Source organism: Necator americanus, chromosome V, assembly GCF_031761385.1.
Source record: "Necator americanus strain Aroian chromosome V, whole genome shotgun sequence".
Lineage (NCBI taxonomy): Eukaryota > Metazoa > Nematoda > Chromadorea > Rhabditida > Ancylostomatidae > Necator > Necator americanus.
The window spans coordinates 5,153,744-5,172,133 of record NC_087375.1 but is presented as its reverse complement, the minus strand read 5'-3'; the positions used below and the strand labels follow the sequence as shown (position 1 = coordinate 5,172,133).

Below are 18,390 nucleotides of genomic sequence, written 5' to 3'. Positions count from 1 at the left end.
TCACGTAAGTTACTGGTTAGATTTGTTCCACGGTATTTAGAGCTTAATACGTCCATCAACGTTTCAATCTGGTCCTCATTTTTGTTCACATTCCTCATGTATTGCTAATGTGATTAACAATAGCTTTTTGTAAACATTTGCTTGAGTTCCGTTGCCGGTGTTCTGAAATGGCATGTTTGCTGCAGAATTTATTAAATAAACTTCAATCATTACAAATACAAGAACAAAGGAATTCGAAATATTAACGAGTAGAATGAATTTGTACTCTAAAGGGACTTTTTCACTTGGTAAGCTTATTATAATTGTTCATTGGAGCTCATGGCACTGATGAAACTGGAAAGCGAAGTGGTGTTCAGCTCAGCTTTGCACCTAAAAAGGTATAAAAGATATTTTTAAAGGTTATTTTTAGTAGACAATTGCTATGCGACGTCATAATATCAGTGGAGGTATAGGGGTTTCGCAAAAACTAGAAAAAATTTGACCCCAGACACTATTGAAAGATAAACTACAGAAGTTTATTTTTTTTCTATGGTGAGAACACAAAGAATTCAGCGGACTGACTCACTGCTTCTGCTCTACCATGATTGACTAAAACCCGTGTGATATATCCTCTCAAATGATCTGACTTTCCAGGCTCTGACGAAGGCGACGACACCGAAACGTTGGCCGTAATAAAGTTTGTTGACAATCTTTGCTGTAGCTTAAATTGGACTATCGGACTTCTTTTCATTTGAATTGGGAGCAGACACCAGTGCGTTGAGCAACCAACGCGTTCTTTCTCAGCAGATAAACCTTCGGAGATTTCATGGTAACGTCTACCCATTCATTCTACAATAAATATAATTATAAATGAATCGATGTGACCGATCCTTTTTGCAACAAATCGGGCAACATTCACTTCATCAGCATGATGGAGTGAATGCTGGCCGATTTTGACGAAAAATATAGGAAGATTGGCCTCGGACACTCGGTTGTACTTCTTACGGTTAACCTAAACACACATCAGGTGTGCACTTTGGGGAATTACATGATAAGCGAGCTGACTTCACCGCTGATTTGGAGGGAATGAGCAGAGGAAGGTGGGCGGAGTGAAGAAAACATCAAGCGAAGAAGACAGTATCAGAGTACAAAATTTGAAACGAAATGCATTGCCTGCGCGTACATAATACATAAATAATTTGTGTAATATGAAAATACGAAAAAAAAAACCTACCGAAGACGAGTTATTGCCCGTTCGTTTAAAACTCGTTGCACATCATGTGGTGTTATTGCTTGGATATATTCATTTTCTAATGAAGAGGATTTTCGGGATGATTGTTCCTTCGATGCTGAACTTCGTCCAAATGATAGTTGACTGGATGTTTCAATAGGTGTGCTTGTCACAAATCCTGCCAGTGCACCAGAAGAGGAACCTCTTATCGGAGATATCTTGCTGGTACCTGCTTCAAGGCGTGCATGCGCTCTGAAATCCCATCCATTTGCGAATTTTGTTGATCTACCACATTATCTTCTCTTAAATATTCATTAGAATTTCAGTATTAATGGTATGCGGCAGAAATAACTTCAGATTTCAAAGAGACTGGAAAAAAATGGCATTTGTTATTACCAAAAACTTTTTTCCTAAATGTAGATATAGAAAATCTTCTAATTCAAGTTTCAAAGATTTTATTGTCCAAATGGTGGCTTTGACGACTGATACATATTTCGAGCCGTTCTTGGCAGTTTTCCAACATTCTCACTAGCATATCGGACGAAATTCCTCCAATTTCCTCTTGAATGAATGGACTTCTTTGATTGGGACCGAGAACCGGGGGCGGTGTTTGAAAACTTCGGCCTTGAGGTATCCCCAGGGGGAAGTCTCACTGACTTAAAGGGATCACTGATCAGAATCTGCACTAAAGATGAGACCATCCAAACATTCCCAAAGTGCGCCTGAGAACCGCCGCCGTGTTCGCCTGATTTAAAGGCATCATCCCACGAATCTGAGGTGGAGTAGTCGTATACGGGATCGTAGATTAAGGAGAGGGAGGTGGTTCCGTCCATTTCTTCCTAATTGCCGCAAAAAGGTACGGCTTCGGGCGTTCTGGCGCGCTATTTTCCACAACGAGTTCGACAGGAGCGCGCCAGCCCTGTGCACGCGTCGCATCTTGCGGGCCTTTTTTTTAAGGCAATTAGGACGGATCTCGCATACGAATACTCCACCTGAAATCCGTACCAAATTAGATTCGTGGAGTGATGCCTTTAACCGTTTGACGGCAGGGCGGCTCAATCGTAAGGCTGCCCGCAGAGTTCAGAGCAGCGCAGATGCGCCGTATGGCGGATCTGCGGTTTTGGTGGTTATTGACTATTCACAACAGTGCGTTCAATAACAAAACCAAAAAAACAAAATCAAAACCGCACAGTCGGCAAACCGCGCGTGGCTCTGAACTCTTCGGGCAGCATAAGGCGCTCTTCTTCTGATCGCGTGGGAAGATGCGACCCACTGTTGAACCCAAGACTTCTCAACGGTTATTTTTTCTTAGTTTTCCGGTCCCTGATAAAGTGTTTTTGTACTTGGCTGATTTACTGGTATTTATTGTTATTATTTCCTTGTTCAAATATAGCTCGTAAAAGTCGATTGCCCCCAGATACGCAAAAACGCGAGCTGTCTTCAATACGTTAAAAGTTGCCACTATGAAACTTTTCCTTGGCATTTGAAAAAATAAAAATTTAATAAAAACAAGGAATGTGCTGAAATTCTGCTGTAGAGTTCTTTTATCTTGAATGATTGCTCGAGGAAATAGAAATAAATAAGATAATAGAAAGCATACGTGTATGAAGTGTTTTGAATACTGTTTTCTTTTCCTGTACCAATTGCGATTGTCCTGAACATCTTCGGAGTAAAGTATGAAATAATGATAATTTTGCGCGTAAAATATACCTTGAGAGCTGCTTGTCGACAATAGCCGATGATGAACCCATCAAAGCAGCGATTGCTGCTATTGCCCTCGGTGAAATAGGTAAAATAGTGACACCCTGAGAATATTCTCTTAAAAAACTGAAGTTTAATTGAGTGAAAACTTTCCCGCAGAGAAACCTTATTCTCATCTGAAGGTTTCGTTGAAGTTCCCAAACAGTCGTCCACAGCTTTTCCTGGTTCTTTAGGTGTTGGATTTGGCTAAATCAGAAAGATTTGAACTTCCAACGCAACATCATACAGAAAACTTTGTACAAAAAACAACGAAATTTAGTCTATAGGCCGGCCAAAGCGCAGGTGCAGTTGCGGAAGCGGTTGCGCTCGAAGCGGTGCGTTGAAGCGTAGCGGTTAAGATCGAATGAGGATCTGCTACCACCGTTCATTGGTGCAGTTCGCGATGGTCCCACCTCGATTCCAACCGCTGTCTCTATCGCCCGCTTTGAGTGCAACCGCTTACGCAACTGCAGCGTGCTCCATGTCGTCTTGACCCAACTACGAATACGTCTGCCGTTACACTAACTGTAGCACTCTGGTGACCTTCTGGAACCACCTAACCCGCACCTCCCTTCGAGCCTACACTACTCAATGTTCGTATTGCGACAAAGCGACGACAGCAGCGAACAAGGAAAAGAATCAAGGCGGAATCGGGAGAAGCTGACGTTTAACCTTTTCACCGATTTAAACCAATTTTGATAATGATATTACGGCTGTTGTTGTAATGTTACGACTGTAAGTATTTCTCCTCTGAGTATGAAAAGCACGAATTTGTTCTCTCTCAGTCATCTTTATTCTTCCTCAACCAACTCATCAAAAAGAACTTAAAATCCGAGTCATGTTCCCTACAACTTCCTACAAATTAAAACCATTTAAGAGAAGGCCCGGGGCGGGTGTGGTGTAGCGGTTAGAGGTTCCGCTTCCTGCACGATCGATCGGAGGTTCGAATCCGGCCCTAGTGCTCACCAAGCCTTTCATCCCTCAGGGGTCGATAAATTGGTACCAGACTTGTCTGGGAGGATAAAAGCACTGACTTGACACATCGGCTAGCCACCGCAAGTCATTGTATAGGCCAGATACACGTTCGTAAACCTCAAACGATTCTGAATTGAAGTGAACGTGGGGGCGCATCCCAAGCGGATTGATTAACGCCAGAAACTTTATCCTTTATCCTTAAGAGAAGGCCCCATAGTAAACGTCTTGGTAAAGTGGTGAGAGGAATATACACAAAACAACAGTAAATAATTAGACCAAGGGAATGATTTACAAAGGAAAAAAATAGCATCTGCAAGGAAAACGCCGCGGTAATCTTTCCTTTAAAACTCTTACAATTTCCGAAGGATGTTGCATATTTTGTTCATCAACTCTTCCCCATGGTGGTAAGTTTGCATCATCGCGAGGCATGCTGAAATAACCGGATGGTGCAGTAAAAGCATCACCCCATGAATCTGGCGTTGTATGGATTTTCGTCGATTGAAATGAATTGCCTGTCAAGCCGTCCGAATGGATTTTCGACGAATCGCAGGCGTAGGCGGAGCGCAAGGGTGGCGCGTTTCATGAGAGAACGTCGTAAGGAATCACAATCCGAAGCCGTCTGTTTACAGTGATGCAGGGAGAGATGGGCAGAATCACTCCTGTATACATAATCTACGTTTTAGGTATAATCCAACGAAAATCCATATCACGCCAGACTCGTGTGGTGATGCCTTCAAAATGTGTAAAAGACATCGTGCAATGAAAGAATGAGGACAGAAAGAAGAAAGAAAGAATGAATGGCCTACGAATTGTCTCCACCCGCTGCGCGACGCCGACGTCGACGATCACGATCAACTTGAATACGCTTGTACGTGAATCCAACAACTATCATAATTGATGCCACTGCCATCAAAATACCGAATACACAAACGAGGAGAACAGAAAAATCTTTAAAATTATCAGATTTTCCAGATATAACGTGAAATGATACTCTGTAGCACGTACCGCGTTGTTCTGACTTCAAAGCTATAGCAGTATGTTCTTTGAGTGAATTTAGTCGTGGTTGTGGACCAAGTAAAAAATTTTTGTCATCTATCGGCAACGATGTGATGTTTGTTTTTGAACTACAATAGGAACGTGTGAGAATTCTGTTTTCCCTGTTCATTTTACCCAAAAAAAGAAAAATATGTCTAAATAGATTCTACGGTTGCCGTCGACTGCTACAAAGTCGGCGTTATTTTTGACAATGATTTTTTTTTACTTCTAATTCGCAGCAACATTGACCTGATCAATAATTGATCCTCCTCATCTGAAGGATATGAAAATGGTTGTTAGCTGATGGATAGTGGATAAAAAGAAGAAGAGATGAAAAGCGACTCTGTGTGTGGCTTAAATTCAGAGGTGAGTGATGAAATGAGAGGAGTTAACCGCCTCCACGCTCGACTCCCTCTAGTTATTCAGAAGGCATGTGAACCGGATCCTCCTACGAGGCACCTAGCGACATGCCACGTCTGCGAGAGCAGGTGTACGCACCGCGTCCGCAAGTGAGCAGACAATCGATGGCCTGCTGAGGCTCTCCTTGCTGCGCTGTATACTATGCTCTCTCCGTATTTATTTGTGGAGAGATCCCAACATAAACAATTTCGTGGTATTCGGCCTTTAAATCACAATGCAACAATGTTTTTGCGAAAACGAAGTAAAATAGCTGAGTCACTAGTACTTTGGGGTTTTCAGTTCGCCATAGACCTTCAAAGTCAGCATACCACGAATTTGACTTAGTGAGGGGATCCACGGGAAGAACTAGAGATGGGGTTGTAGATAGCGGGATCCGAAGTGGTTACGCTCATCTCTCCCTAATCGTCGTAAAAAAACGACGTGGAAGACGCCACCTTTGCGAACGCGCCGCATCCAAATGGAATCGGTCGAAGATCTTGGGATGGAAGAGATGTCTTCTCACGAGCCTATTCAACTAAAACCAATCAATAGGCTGCTACGGGGACCGGAACGTGTGCATAGAACAGCGTTCTGACGTGTCTCGTAATAAACAATAGTGATTCCCACGCCGTTTTTTTACGGCGATTAAGGAGAAATGAGTGGAACCACCCCGGATTCCGCGATCTACAACCCAATCTCTGGCTTCTCCCGCGAATTCTTTCGCCAAGTCAGATTCGTAATATGGTGCCTTTAATTTGGCTATTTACCACCATCACAATTTGGTGTTTCCACTCGTTTAAGTTACTCAATGATTGTTTTGGTAGTGTTTGATTTTTTTAAAAAAAAATGAATGGGTCTCTGTTATAAGACACAGGTAAATCTCTTACCGTTCCAAATCAATACCACTTCGTAGCGCTGCTCCAAGGTCAAGATCCGTGTGGGTAATAGCATCGAACACAGTTAGTTGATCACAAATAAACTTACCATCTTTTGCAGCTTCTGTAAAAAAATAATTTCACTAAAAGATTATTGTAATATTCCTGCTCTTTAGCAAAAAAAAAAAACTTGTAAAAATTTATTCTCAGGTGGTATTCTCATAATCGTGTCGAGACCTCTTATCCTATCCTTTCATGGAGAAATCCCTGCACCATCAATTTGTAGTATGGTTGTACCCAAATAAGATCAGTAGATGGTGGATATAGTCATTATTGAGCTATATTATGTTTTTGACGAGGAAATCGATATCGATTTTAAGGTAGTACGAGAAAAAATTTCTCCTTTAATTTAACAAACCTATACATTCTTACCCTTTCTGAAATACATTTCAAAAGAATTTCTAATAAAATATTAAAACTGAGAAAAATTGTCAATTTTAATTAAGTGAAGAAAATCCCACTTATTCGAACAGTTATTCGAACATTATTCAACTTCTCCCATTCGCCTGGTCCAAGATCGGGCGGAGCGGATATTTTTGGAATAATAGGGAACGCTTGTGCTGAATTTATTAAAATTGGTTAAAAACGTCACTGCATTATCCGAATTCCTTCGGGACTTACGCGGAAATCGTTTCATTTCTATTGGCATTTCGCACAAACTTCTTGCGTTCACCAATTGTCGCGCACCATAGTCAAGAAGATATACCTTCATTATATATTATTAAATTATATTATATATAATTGTTATTTGTATAAATTTATTATTATTGTTATTATTATTATTATTATTATTATTATTATTATTATTATTATTATTATTATTATTATTATTATTATTATTATTATTATTATTATTATTATTATTATTATTATTATTATTATTATTATTATTATTATTATTATTATTATTATTATTATTATTATTATTATTATTATTATTATTATTATTATTATTATTATTATTATTATTATTATTATTATTATTATTATTATTATTATTATTATTATTATTATTATTATTATTATTATTATTATTATATTATTATTATTATTATTATTATTATTATTATTATTATTATTATTATTATTATTATTATTATTATTATTATTATTATTATTATTATTATTATTATTATTATTATTATTATTATTATTATTATTATTATTATTATTATTATTATTATTATTATTATTATTATTATTATTATTATTATTATTATTATTATTATTATTATTATTATTATTATTATTATTATTATTATTATTATTATTATTATTATTATTATTATTATTATTATTATTATTATTATTATTATTATTATTATTACTGTTATTATTATTATTATTATTATTATTATTATTATTATTATTATTATTATTATTATTATTATTATTATTATTATTATTATTATTATTATTATTATTATTATTATTATTATTACTGTTATTATTATTATTATTATTATTATTATTATTATTATTATTATTATTATTATTATTATTATTATTATTATTATTATTATTATTATTATTATTATTATTATTATTATTATTATTATTATTATTATTTTTATTATTATTATTATTATTATTATTATTATTATTATTATTATTATTATTATTATTATTATTATTATTATTATTATTATTATTATTATTATTATTATTATTATTATTATTATTATTATTATTATTATTATTATTATTATTATTATCTTAGACTGAGGTAAATTTATACAAAACTTCAAACCTGTGCGTGAGCTGGATCTGGTCTGCTCTCAACCAGCACGCGAGTCCATGTCTTTGACGTATTCCCATATTGGAGTCGAACGACAGCCAAAGTACCTAAGTTAGGATATGTCGTTCGTTACCAGTTAGTTTACTCATACTCATACGATTAGGAAAAGGAGCCAGAAAATAGTAAAGGGTATCTTTTCTTGTAGTGTTTTCTCTTTAATGAAATCTGAAGCACCACTCTCCAGTGCAGTGAAGACGTATAAGTAGAACGCTAAGAAAGAGAAGAAGAATCCAACAGTAAACTTGGGATCTTTTTTTATTGAAGAGATGTGCTGTTTGATCGAATAAATCATCTTCCTTTCAAGGCAAACTCTCCGAAATGTTAGCTGGGGACGAAGGATTATAACAACCTCGTGTCCGGCTCAGGTTAAAAGCAAAAATGCCACAAATATCATCATGCCGAGATTTATTGAAAGTCGTACACAGATACACTAGAAACTTTCGCTGAACGCATGATGATAAATGTAAAAGATAAAGTGCACGGCGTTGGTTAATCCCTATGGGTATGGGCACCTAGATTTAGTTCGTTGAATAATAAATCGACAGACGCAGCAGGCATTGAACATCTTCCGTTAGAAGACTCCAATGCTTTCGCGACAGATCTTTCTTTCCTTCTCACAGTCTTCCTTTTCTGTCCTTCTCGCCTAATCGAAGGCGCGTTGTACTAAGTGTGGGTGTAAGGGATAAAGTGTCTGACATTAAAGGCATCACCCCACGAATCTGAGGTGGTACGGATTTCAGGTGAAGAGTTCCTATACGGGGTCGTAGATTATGGAGAAGAGGGTGACTCCGTTCATTTCTTCCTAATTGCGCGCCGGAACGTTTGAAACCGTATCCCTTCTCTCCATAGTTTACGACTCCAGTAGAGACATAACACAGCTGAAACCCGCACCATCCCAGATTCGTGGGATGATGCCTTTAATCAATCTGCTCTGGATGCGCCATTGCGTTCACTTCAAATCAGAATAGTTTGGTGTTTACGAACGCTTGCGCAGCGTATACAGTGACTTGTGGGAGGTATCCGATGTTTAGTCGTGGTGTCGTCTCAAAGCGACATGAAACACAGCGCGGTTACATAAGCGACGCAGTGAAGATGGCGGTTGGAATCGTTGTGGAACCATCACGAACTAGCAAGGGTCCTCACTCGACCCTAACCGCTACGCTCCAACGCGGCGCGTAGCGGTTAGGATGGGATTAGGTGCAGCCACTTACGGAACTGTAAATTGCTTCACGGCATTTTGTCCCACTATATCAAGTGCTTTTATCCTCCCAGATAAGTCTGATATCAATTTATCCACCCCAGCTGAATAAAATTGGCTTGGTCTAGGACAGTTTCGAATCGTTCACCAATCTTGCGGTCACAGCGGAACCTCTTACCAACTGCAGTGCACCCGTCCGGCATCGTGCTTATCCCAGCTAAACGCATTCGGCGCCAACTACATCTAAGCTGTGCAAAGCATGTTTTGCAGCTGCGATGAAAAGATTTGAGGAAATTGTTTGTGGGTTTTGTTTTCGACTAAGGTTGATGGACCGGGGAGGGAATGTGCATGTTAAACAAAAAATGATCGTGTACTGGGTGAGAATCAGCCGCACAGAATGAGCTGGGAAAAAACAATGGATCGGTTCATTCGCCATTGTTGTAAATAAAATACAATGATAATGAGATAGTTCTTGTGGTGCTCTGAAAAAAGCCAGCAGAAAATGCGAAATTCTAGAAAAAACCCTATTAAAAATAGTGCTTGAGTAGCTCTGATTCCTTGATTGATGATGATTCCACAAATTAAAAGAAAACACTGAGGATGAAGATTTATACTCGCCTCTCTGGATTGATTTCAATGGTTGATGTTGAAATAATCTTGTTGCTATAATAATTGCGTTTCTTTCCTCAAAAGAAGGAGTTAACCACATTTCTCCTACACCTTAAACAAAAGAAATTGCTATGAACTAAGTCTAAACATCTAGAAGAAACATACTCGATGCTGATGCAATAAAGCCGTCGAAATAACCTTCCCTGCCAGTTCTAATTTGTAGTGGTGGCAGTCCTTGCACTAAAAAAGTGCTTGGGTAGCTTTGATTCGTTCCTAAACTGCTCGGATTTCATCCAACAGATAGCTATAAGGATGTAACACGACGACGTGGGAAGAGGCACCCAGAGATACTTAAAGTTCGTCGCAGGATCTGAGCTTGAGGTCTAGAAGAGGTTCCCAAACATTAAAGGCATCACTCAAGGAATGTGAGGTGGTACGGATTTCAGGTGGAGTAATCGTATACGGGATCGTAGATTATGGAGAGGAGGGTGATTCCGTCCATTTCTTCCTAATTGCCGTAAAAAACGGCACGGAAGATACGGCTTCGAGAGTTCCGGCGCGTTACTTCCTACAACGAGTTCGATTGGAGCGCGCCAGTCTTATGCACGCGCCGAACCTTCCGGGCCGTTTTTACGGCAATTAGGAAGAAATGGACTGAATTACCCCCCCCCCCCCCCTCCATAGTCTGCTATACCGTACACGAATACTCCACCTGAAATCCGTACCACCTCAGATTCGTGGCGTGATGCGTTTAAACGATCACGTGTCGCGAAAGCGCTTTGTACCGCTGGTCCTCAGCAGAAAAGCAGTTGGTCCTGGACAGCCGGGGCCTCTTCCCTGTCTTCTTAACACGAACCCAGCACTGCTTTGTACATATCGGTAATAATGAAAGAAATGAAATGGGAGTACATTCATTGATAGGTAAGGTGTTCGTTGTAAACAACGACCAGAATGAACATGTCCCAAATGAAAAGCAAGCAGTGATGATAAAACTAAAATGTGAAAGTGCCTCTACCGTACTACTTCCAACACAGGTGCGGGAATTCATGAAATATCCACAATTTTAATGAGCTACGGCAACCAGGATTAAAAAAAAACAAGAGCTAACTCACTGCCTTATGGTTGAGTTGCTGTTCGATTATGGGTTGATGGATCTGAGCGTGTTTGACCAACAACAGGTGCCCTACTCGATCGAGATCGTTCGGATCGAGACCACCACATACCGCTGTTCTCTCGTACCTCTCCAATAAAACGCATTGATTTTATTTTTTTGATTTTTCGATCATCGATTGTGCATTTAAGATTAGATTTAAGCAGCAGTAGGCGAATTTGGGACCTATATGTCTTCGAGAAAAGATTCGTTTCAATTCTAAATTAATTGTTCTTGAATGATCATAACACAATTGTTGATCACGTTGATATTTTTAAGCTGTTGAATAATTAAATCATTATTTTCTAAAAAAAAAACACTGGTTATTCACAGTGAAATTTTTGTTTTTCTTTTTGTTCTTACTATTTTCATTTTCTTTTAAAGAATTTTTATTTGTTATTCATTATTTTTTGGAAAGTTAAACTTGGAATATTTTAAACCCTTCACAACTATACAATATAAATGTAATATATTTCTCTGAAATCTTAATAGTATTTCACGTCATAATCTTTCCCTCGTGTACCTCGTATACCTGTGCCTTCCAAGTAGTGCTATCGAAATTCCACGTCGTTTTCCTGCCGTATGTTCGGGAATCGCCTCATGATTCCTACCAGGTTCCTCAAAATAAGTTGAATTCAAGCGTTTAAACTCATATATTACCCGTATGATCTGTTTCAAACAAGCTGACTTTTAATGTTCGTATTAGAGATATTCACCATGATCACGTCATCCCGGAAATCTGCTTGAATAATGCTGAACAGCAGCCCTTAAGCTGTCAGAAGCACTTAAAGGCATCATCCCACAAATCTGAGGTGGTACGGATTTCAGGTGTAGTATTCGTATACGTTATCGTAGATTATGGAGAAGGAGGTGGTTCCGTCCATTTCTTCCAAATTACCGTAAAAAACGGCCCGAAAGATACGGCTTCGGGCGCTGTGACGCACTATTTTCTACAAGGAGTTCGATTGAAGCGCGCCAGTCTTGTGCACGCGTCGCATCCTCCGGCCGTTTTCTAAGGCAATTAGGAAGAAATGGACGGGATCACCCCTCTCTCCATAATCTCCCGTCCCGTATACGAATACTCCACCTGAAATCCGTACCACCTCAGATTCGTGGGGTGACGCCTTTAACTACAAATGACAATTAAATGAATTCTTCAGAACTGCACTATTGACATTTTTTAAATGAGAATACTACAATAAGAAACAGTTCTAAATGAGAGAGCCAAACGTTATTTATAACAACAATGAGTTTGTTTGTGTGGCAGAAATTTACGGACGATGCTCCATCCTTATAACTTTCCACTTCACTTGATGTGAGCGAAGAGAGAAGGGACCCTCACAAAAAGTCTTAGAATTTCAGCGTTAGCTGAACGTTCAGAACCATATATACCGTATATACATTGTATGAATACGTATAACGATGAGGTCAGACTATAATCTCAGTCTCAGCAACCGATCTGAGCAAAAATACGTTGGAATCTGAATGAAGCTCGTTATTTTCGCAACAAAAAAAAAACAGATTTTGGAAAAGTATGAAACATCCTTCATATAAAAAATGTACACAAGAAATAAACTAAAATACACGTTCAGGAATTAGGTTCAATTATCTTCTTAATCCCCTAAAAATGTTGTATAAGACAACATGTGCATGGTAACAATGGATCAAAACAAGTACGGATAAAAGAATAATAAGATAATTATACTACAAAAATCCAGGAACGCAGCAACACCAACTCAGCAAAAAATGTAGAGAATTATTACAAAAATTCTTAGAGATTACTACAGAGATTAATGGGCGCGTATGATATGACGTAGAAGCATATATAAAACAACGATACAATTGGAATATCACAATAACAACATAACATCACACTAACAATATAAGAAAAACAACAAATTTGAATACTCTCAAAAAACTGGAACTTAATCTGAATTTAAAAAAAAAACCATGAAATCATCGTTTCATTTCATCAATGTTTAAATTTCGAGAAAAAAGAACGAATGAAGCGTCATTAGGAAAAGTACTAATTTAATTTTACAGGAAATGTCAATACTTTTAATTACTACTGATCACTGAAGGTGAGCGAAGCGAGCACCACAAGAAGTCTATTGTCTGGTGGTACCCGGACGTTCAGGCTTTCATAACAATAACGTAAACAGCCATGGAGTGGCGGTTCAACAAAACAAAAAATGAATTACGATACCCTTCTATGTTTCAATATGAACTTCACTAACACTTCTCCGGTTTTCCAAACTTTTTCCTTCTCTTTGGTGGCAATTCATCTTCCTCTTCCTGGAATAAAATGCTCCCAAAAAACGTATAAAAAACTGAAGACGTTATAAGTTTTTTTTGAACTGAAACAGAACCTTCACTTCCACTTTTCCTTCTTCTTGTTGTTTCACACCGTCCACAATTTTCGCCTTCTTGCAAGGTTCCGTATTTTCCTTTAAAAGTCATATGAATGAGAATAAATGTGACATTCCCAAAAAGTACATTTGAAGTACTCTTTTAATGGCAGCATATCACGAAATTGATGATGTTCCGATCTCTTTGATACAATATAGAGTTCGAGATGTAGATTACAAGTATAAGAGTGACCACGAACAATTCCCTTGAAAAAAGGCGAAAAGAAAGTTTTTTAAGTTTTAGTTTTTAAAGGGTGCGATAGAACGAACCGAGTATTAAAGCGAATAGATGGACTGCTGAGGAAACCGGAACGTGTACAAGCAGCGCATTCTAATGCACCTCGTAGGAACTGAGGGCTTCCCAGACCATTTCCCAGCACGTTTAAAGGTATCACCCCACGAATCTTGGTTGATGCGGGTTTCAGGTGGATTATGCCTATACGGGGTCGTAGATTATAGGGAGGAAGGTGATTCCGTCCATTTCTTCTTAAATGCCCTTAAAAAATGGCCAGGAAGATGCGGTGCATGCACAAGGCTGGCGCGCTCCAATCGAACTCGTTGCAGAAAACAGCGCCCCGGAACGCGCGAAGCCGCATCTTCCGGGCCTTTTTTACGGCAATTAGGAACAAATGGACGGAATAACCCCCCTCCCCCCAACCCATAATCTACGACCCCGCGTAGGCATAACCCACCTGAAACCCACACCACCCCAGATGCATGTGGAGGGTCACGTTCGTACTCGTAATCTACAACCTGAACTCTTAAACTGTCTCACAGAGACACCAATTTTATGATACGTTGACTTTAAATGATGAGCAATTATATTTTATCGTGAAAAGCCCGTGACACTAAGTTCTCAAAAGACAAATCGCTCTCTTACGCCTAGTAGGAGCACTTACCACCAAAAGAGTAAACTCGCAAGCCTAGAATATAATAAATGACTTTTTGCAACGTCCTATGAAAATCAGCAGCGCTTCATATCTTCAGGAAAACCTTATGCTGTTAATTCACCTCTTCAGCAGCTGCCTCTTCTCTTCGCTTCTTTGACTTAGTCACTTTTCTTCTTTTCAATGCAGGTTGATCTTCGTCATCTCTCTAAATGAAAAAGAAATGAGTGACAAGCAAAACGAGAAAGCAAGAGGTCATGCAATGTTCGTCGCAGAAGCCTACCGCTCCGACCACAATCGCTTCATCCTCTTTACGTTTTCTATGGGGAACACATAAATGTTGTTTCCTCACAGAATTTTGATCATCATCACTCACAACCAATTTTTTCCATGTACATTCGTCGGTTGACTCATCACCATCAGATGCACTTCCTGATGAATCCTCGCTGTCACAATTCATTTCATTCTTAAACGAAATTTCTACGCTAGATTCAGAAGTCTACCATACATTTCTCACCTTTAATTCTCTCCATTCCTGTTCGTCGTTTTTCTCTATGACTGTTAACAGACTAGGCAATTCAGATCTGATTAGAACTCTGTTGAGCCGAGTTTTACAGTAGACCTTAAACAACTCATTTGCAACTAGTAACCAAATATTTTAGTTAGGAACATTAAATAATCACCTTACTGGCAAGCTTCTTCGTGTCTATTTCATGAATTCGAACGAATCGGTCAATGCCACAAGTTGCTACGTAAGGAGCAGTTGGGTGCGCATCTATTGAGCGGATGGCCCCAGCTTGCCCTTTGTATTTGCAAACAGGATTAACTAGAAAAAAAATTGATTAAAAACAATTGGATTGCAGTGATAGGTTTGATTTTGGATTTTGGTTTATTTTAGTAGATTTAATACCTAGGCCAGATTTATCTACTGAGCTAACGAAAAGTAAAGACTAAAATTGAACTCTACCACTATGAAATTTTCTAACTACTCCTTCTCAAACCTTACATTGTCCCTAATGTAATTTTTTTCTTCGTTTTTGCAAAATACGGATGTTAGGTATTCGGCATTTCGTGATTTTCGTGATCCGCAACACCACCGAACAAAGTTCCAACTCTAAGCTATAGTAGGACATTAAGTCGCGCACGCAATTGCGTTTTTATTTACGTGTTTCGTGTGCATGCACAAATGCACCGCAACTACACTCGTGATTCCTGTCGTTTTGACCCAAGAATACACAAGAACATGTCAGTTTCATACATTTGCAAAATCTTGCCAATTGGCTTTAGATCTCCTAGTATTCTGTTGTACCAGGACTATGTACCTGTCCAAAGTTTTCTACAGATTCTGGATTTCGATGGTCTTGTATTATGACACTGATATATACGTAAATTGAAACGCCAAAAATATTCAAGAAGAAATCTCAGTAATTTTTCTGTTAATCTAATTTCTAATAATAACAACAATCTCACACACTTGAAGAGGAATGATCCTTTGTCTCAGAAGAAGAGGCAGAATAGAGTTAATAATCTATACCTAACCTAATAAATTAAGTTAATAATAATGTTAATCTCATCTAAAACTCAGCTAGAGGAATGAAAAGCAAATAAAAATCAACTGCGGTCAAAAAGTAAAGTCAACGTTCCAGAAAATAGAGGCATTAATCAATAAAGTTACTAATTGGATATTAAGACTCACTTTTGCTTCGCAAATCAAAAAGTCCCATTTCACCAATAGAATTAGCTGCCAGAATGTGATTGTTTCTGTAGCATCGACTAACAGCAGTGATCGGAACGTCCATGAATGGAATTTTCTTAACTGGTCGACGTTGCGCACGAGGATCGTACAATCGTATCTGCAATATTCACGAAGTAGAACGACTAACTACTCATATACGTCGAACTTTTGGTCCTCTCACGATTTCAACCTCAAAAAATCTATTGGATACAATACCTAAAAGCTAATTATGTCTCAAATGCGAGAACTCTCTCAAGTAAGTAAATGCCAAGAAAATGTGCACCTTCCATTTCACAGATCGGAGTCGAGGTCACATTTCCACACTTTCCAAAGTCCAGAGGAGTCTTCTCCTGGATTTTGGAAAGTGTGAAGTACAGTAGAGTCAGTTAACTTGAGCGAAGTCAAGTATTCAGGCCATCCGATAAGATTTCCAACGAAGACTTATGCATCCTCCTAGTACTCTCCTTGTTGATATCTCTTACACGACTATTCCAGGCTATTTTGGACCTTGAACCGACAACATCGTACAAAAATGAAGCTTATAGTAGTTAGTTATTAGTATAAAAGAAAGTTACCAGAACGAATGAGGATACATAACATGCCCGTGGCCTTTCTTTAGAAAAAAAGTAGATGGAGTTTCACTGAGTCAAACACGCTTATCGTAAATCCTCTCAGCAAACTCATGGAAGTACTTCAAATGTGTCTGTGTTTAATTATGGTGAGCTAAAGTTGGTAGTTCGAGAAAGATGCTCTTTTTGCACCATCTTAACATATAACACAAAACAACCCTTCAGGTTTTAAACGTAAGATAGAAATAGTGCTAAGCGTACTCGTGGAGATAATACCTATACATATCTCATCTTCACCTAACAATATTACTGTTAGTTAGTAATAGTTCTCACCTCATGTACTTTCGTCGCTTCCACAATAGTACCAGACTCATTAACATATCGTGCATCCGTGCACATTACAGGTACCTCCAATCCAAGCTTATCTAGCGGTACCTGGAGGCAATACTAACATTTATTCAAGAAAAACTCCACGAAAATCGAACTAACGTTTCTTGCCGACCACACATGCTTTCCCGTTTCCATATCCCATGTTTTTATCAAATGTTTTGAACCACCGGTAAGAAGTTCTTTGCGCTCATTTGAACCTTTGAAAACAAAAAGTTCAGTGAAGATAGCGTAATAAATAATCATAAAAAAAGTATAGAAGTACCTCTCATCACTTTCACACCTACACCTGCTTCCCATTCCCCAGTACTTTCGCCAGATTCGTTCCAAACTTTGACCTGGCCCGATTCCACACAAGAAATGAATTTTCCGCTATAATTCCATGAATAACCTTAGGAAATATGGCTACCAAGTTGAAAATTAAGCCATTCGCAAAAAAAAAAACTGTACAAAATCTACAAAGGTATGTAACATGTTCGAAGACTACTTGTTCAGGCTATGCAACCCTTGCACTGCGCCTTCGCCTCCTGTTATCTTGAACATGGGATCGAACGTGTTTTTCTGAGCGTCATACAACTTCAAACTGCGATCGAGTAAGGCTGCCAATACTTCTGACTGAAAATTAATATGTGGACCAATAACTTAATGCAAACGACGTTTACTTTCAATAAAACTATGGAGATGAAGTTAAACTCTGCTCCGCTAACCAAGTTTTTTTGAGGACTCAGAAATTAGTAAATTGTCAAATTTTTGTGAAGAAAGAGTAGCAGAATCTGTTGTAAGGCTGAATTCGATTTCTACCTGTCCCGTGCCTGTCCAGATCATGCTTGTAATTTCATCTTGCTTTGGAGCCAAAGTTTTGATTGGCGATAAATTCGTGAACGAATTTTCACGAAAGTTTATCCCTGAAATGCTAAACATTGGGCAAAAATTTTGGAACAGTGGATTGTCTGCACAGGAAGTTACAAAAATTTCTGTTTCTCTGTACCCGTTCTGTTTTAGCACAACCATCGCAGAAGGGAAATGGTTGGTGAGGCGACAAAAGGAACACAAACTCTGACAAAGGCTGCGTACCTTTCAAAGCGCCGGTAGACGCAGCCACTATGCAATCCATACGAGTGCTATTCCTGTAAATCACGCTGAAAAACCTGGATGAAACCTAAACATAAGATGAATTAAGGATAAGAAATATGATCTATGCTTGAAGACCATTATTTGGGCGCAACAACAGCTACGAAATAATATTCATTAAGTCACAAAAAAATTCACCAAGAAAAAATGGATGAGATCATGTAATTAGAGAGAATTAAGAATGAGAATTAAGAATCACCACCGGGGTATAGCAACAATAATGC

The 18,390-nt window shown here is 38.4% G+C and overlaps 2 protein-coding genes across 3 annotated transcripts; both read right to left on the bottom strand.

Moving 5' to 3' along the window:
• Positions 1 to 296: 296 nt before the first annotated feature.
• On the bottom strand, positions 297 to 10,774 carry RB195_012952 (uncharacterized protein; the record flags this gene model as incomplete). The annotated part of the gene is made up of 15 exons (XM_064202562.1): positions 297 to 369; positions 1,214 to 1,462; positions 2,811 to 2,864; positions 2,921 to 3,015; positions 3,077 to 3,157; positions 4,280 to 4,355; positions 4,732 to 4,873; positions 4,931 to 5,049; positions 6,247 to 6,358; positions 6,756 to 6,854; positions 6,916 to 7,000; positions 8,045 to 8,139; positions 9,909 to 10,010; positions 10,065 to 10,172; positions 10,756 to 10,774. The coding sequence occupies 15 exons, from the start codon at positions 10,772 to 10,774 to the stop codon at positions 297 to 299; spliced, it is 1,509 nt and encodes a 502-aa protein (XP_064058443.1).
• Positions 10,775 to 13,281: 2,507 nt separating this feature from the next.
• On the bottom strand, positions 13,282 to 18,149 carry RB195_012951 (uncharacterized protein; the record flags this gene model as incomplete). Of its 2 annotated transcripts, none has more annotated exons than XM_064202560.1 (13): positions 13,282 to 13,344; positions 13,419 to 13,496; positions 14,469 to 14,552; positions 14,628 to 14,810; positions 14,862 to 14,966; positions 15,028 to 15,170; positions 16,041 to 16,197; positions 16,982 to 17,083; positions 17,138 to 17,235; positions 17,301 to 17,407; positions 17,523 to 17,650; positions 17,837 to 17,940; positions 18,110 to 18,149. In XM_064202560.1, 13 exons carry the CDS (start codon positions 18,147 to 18,149, stop codon positions 13,282 to 13,284), a joined length of 1,392 nt encoding a protein of 463 aa, XP_064058441.1. The 2 variants fall into 2 exon arrangements, with proteins under 2 accessions (XP_064058441.1, XP_064058442.1); XM_064202561.1 differs by having other exon boundaries at positions 14,721 to 14,810.
• Between the last annotated feature and the right edge of the window lie 241 nt (positions 18,150 to 18,390).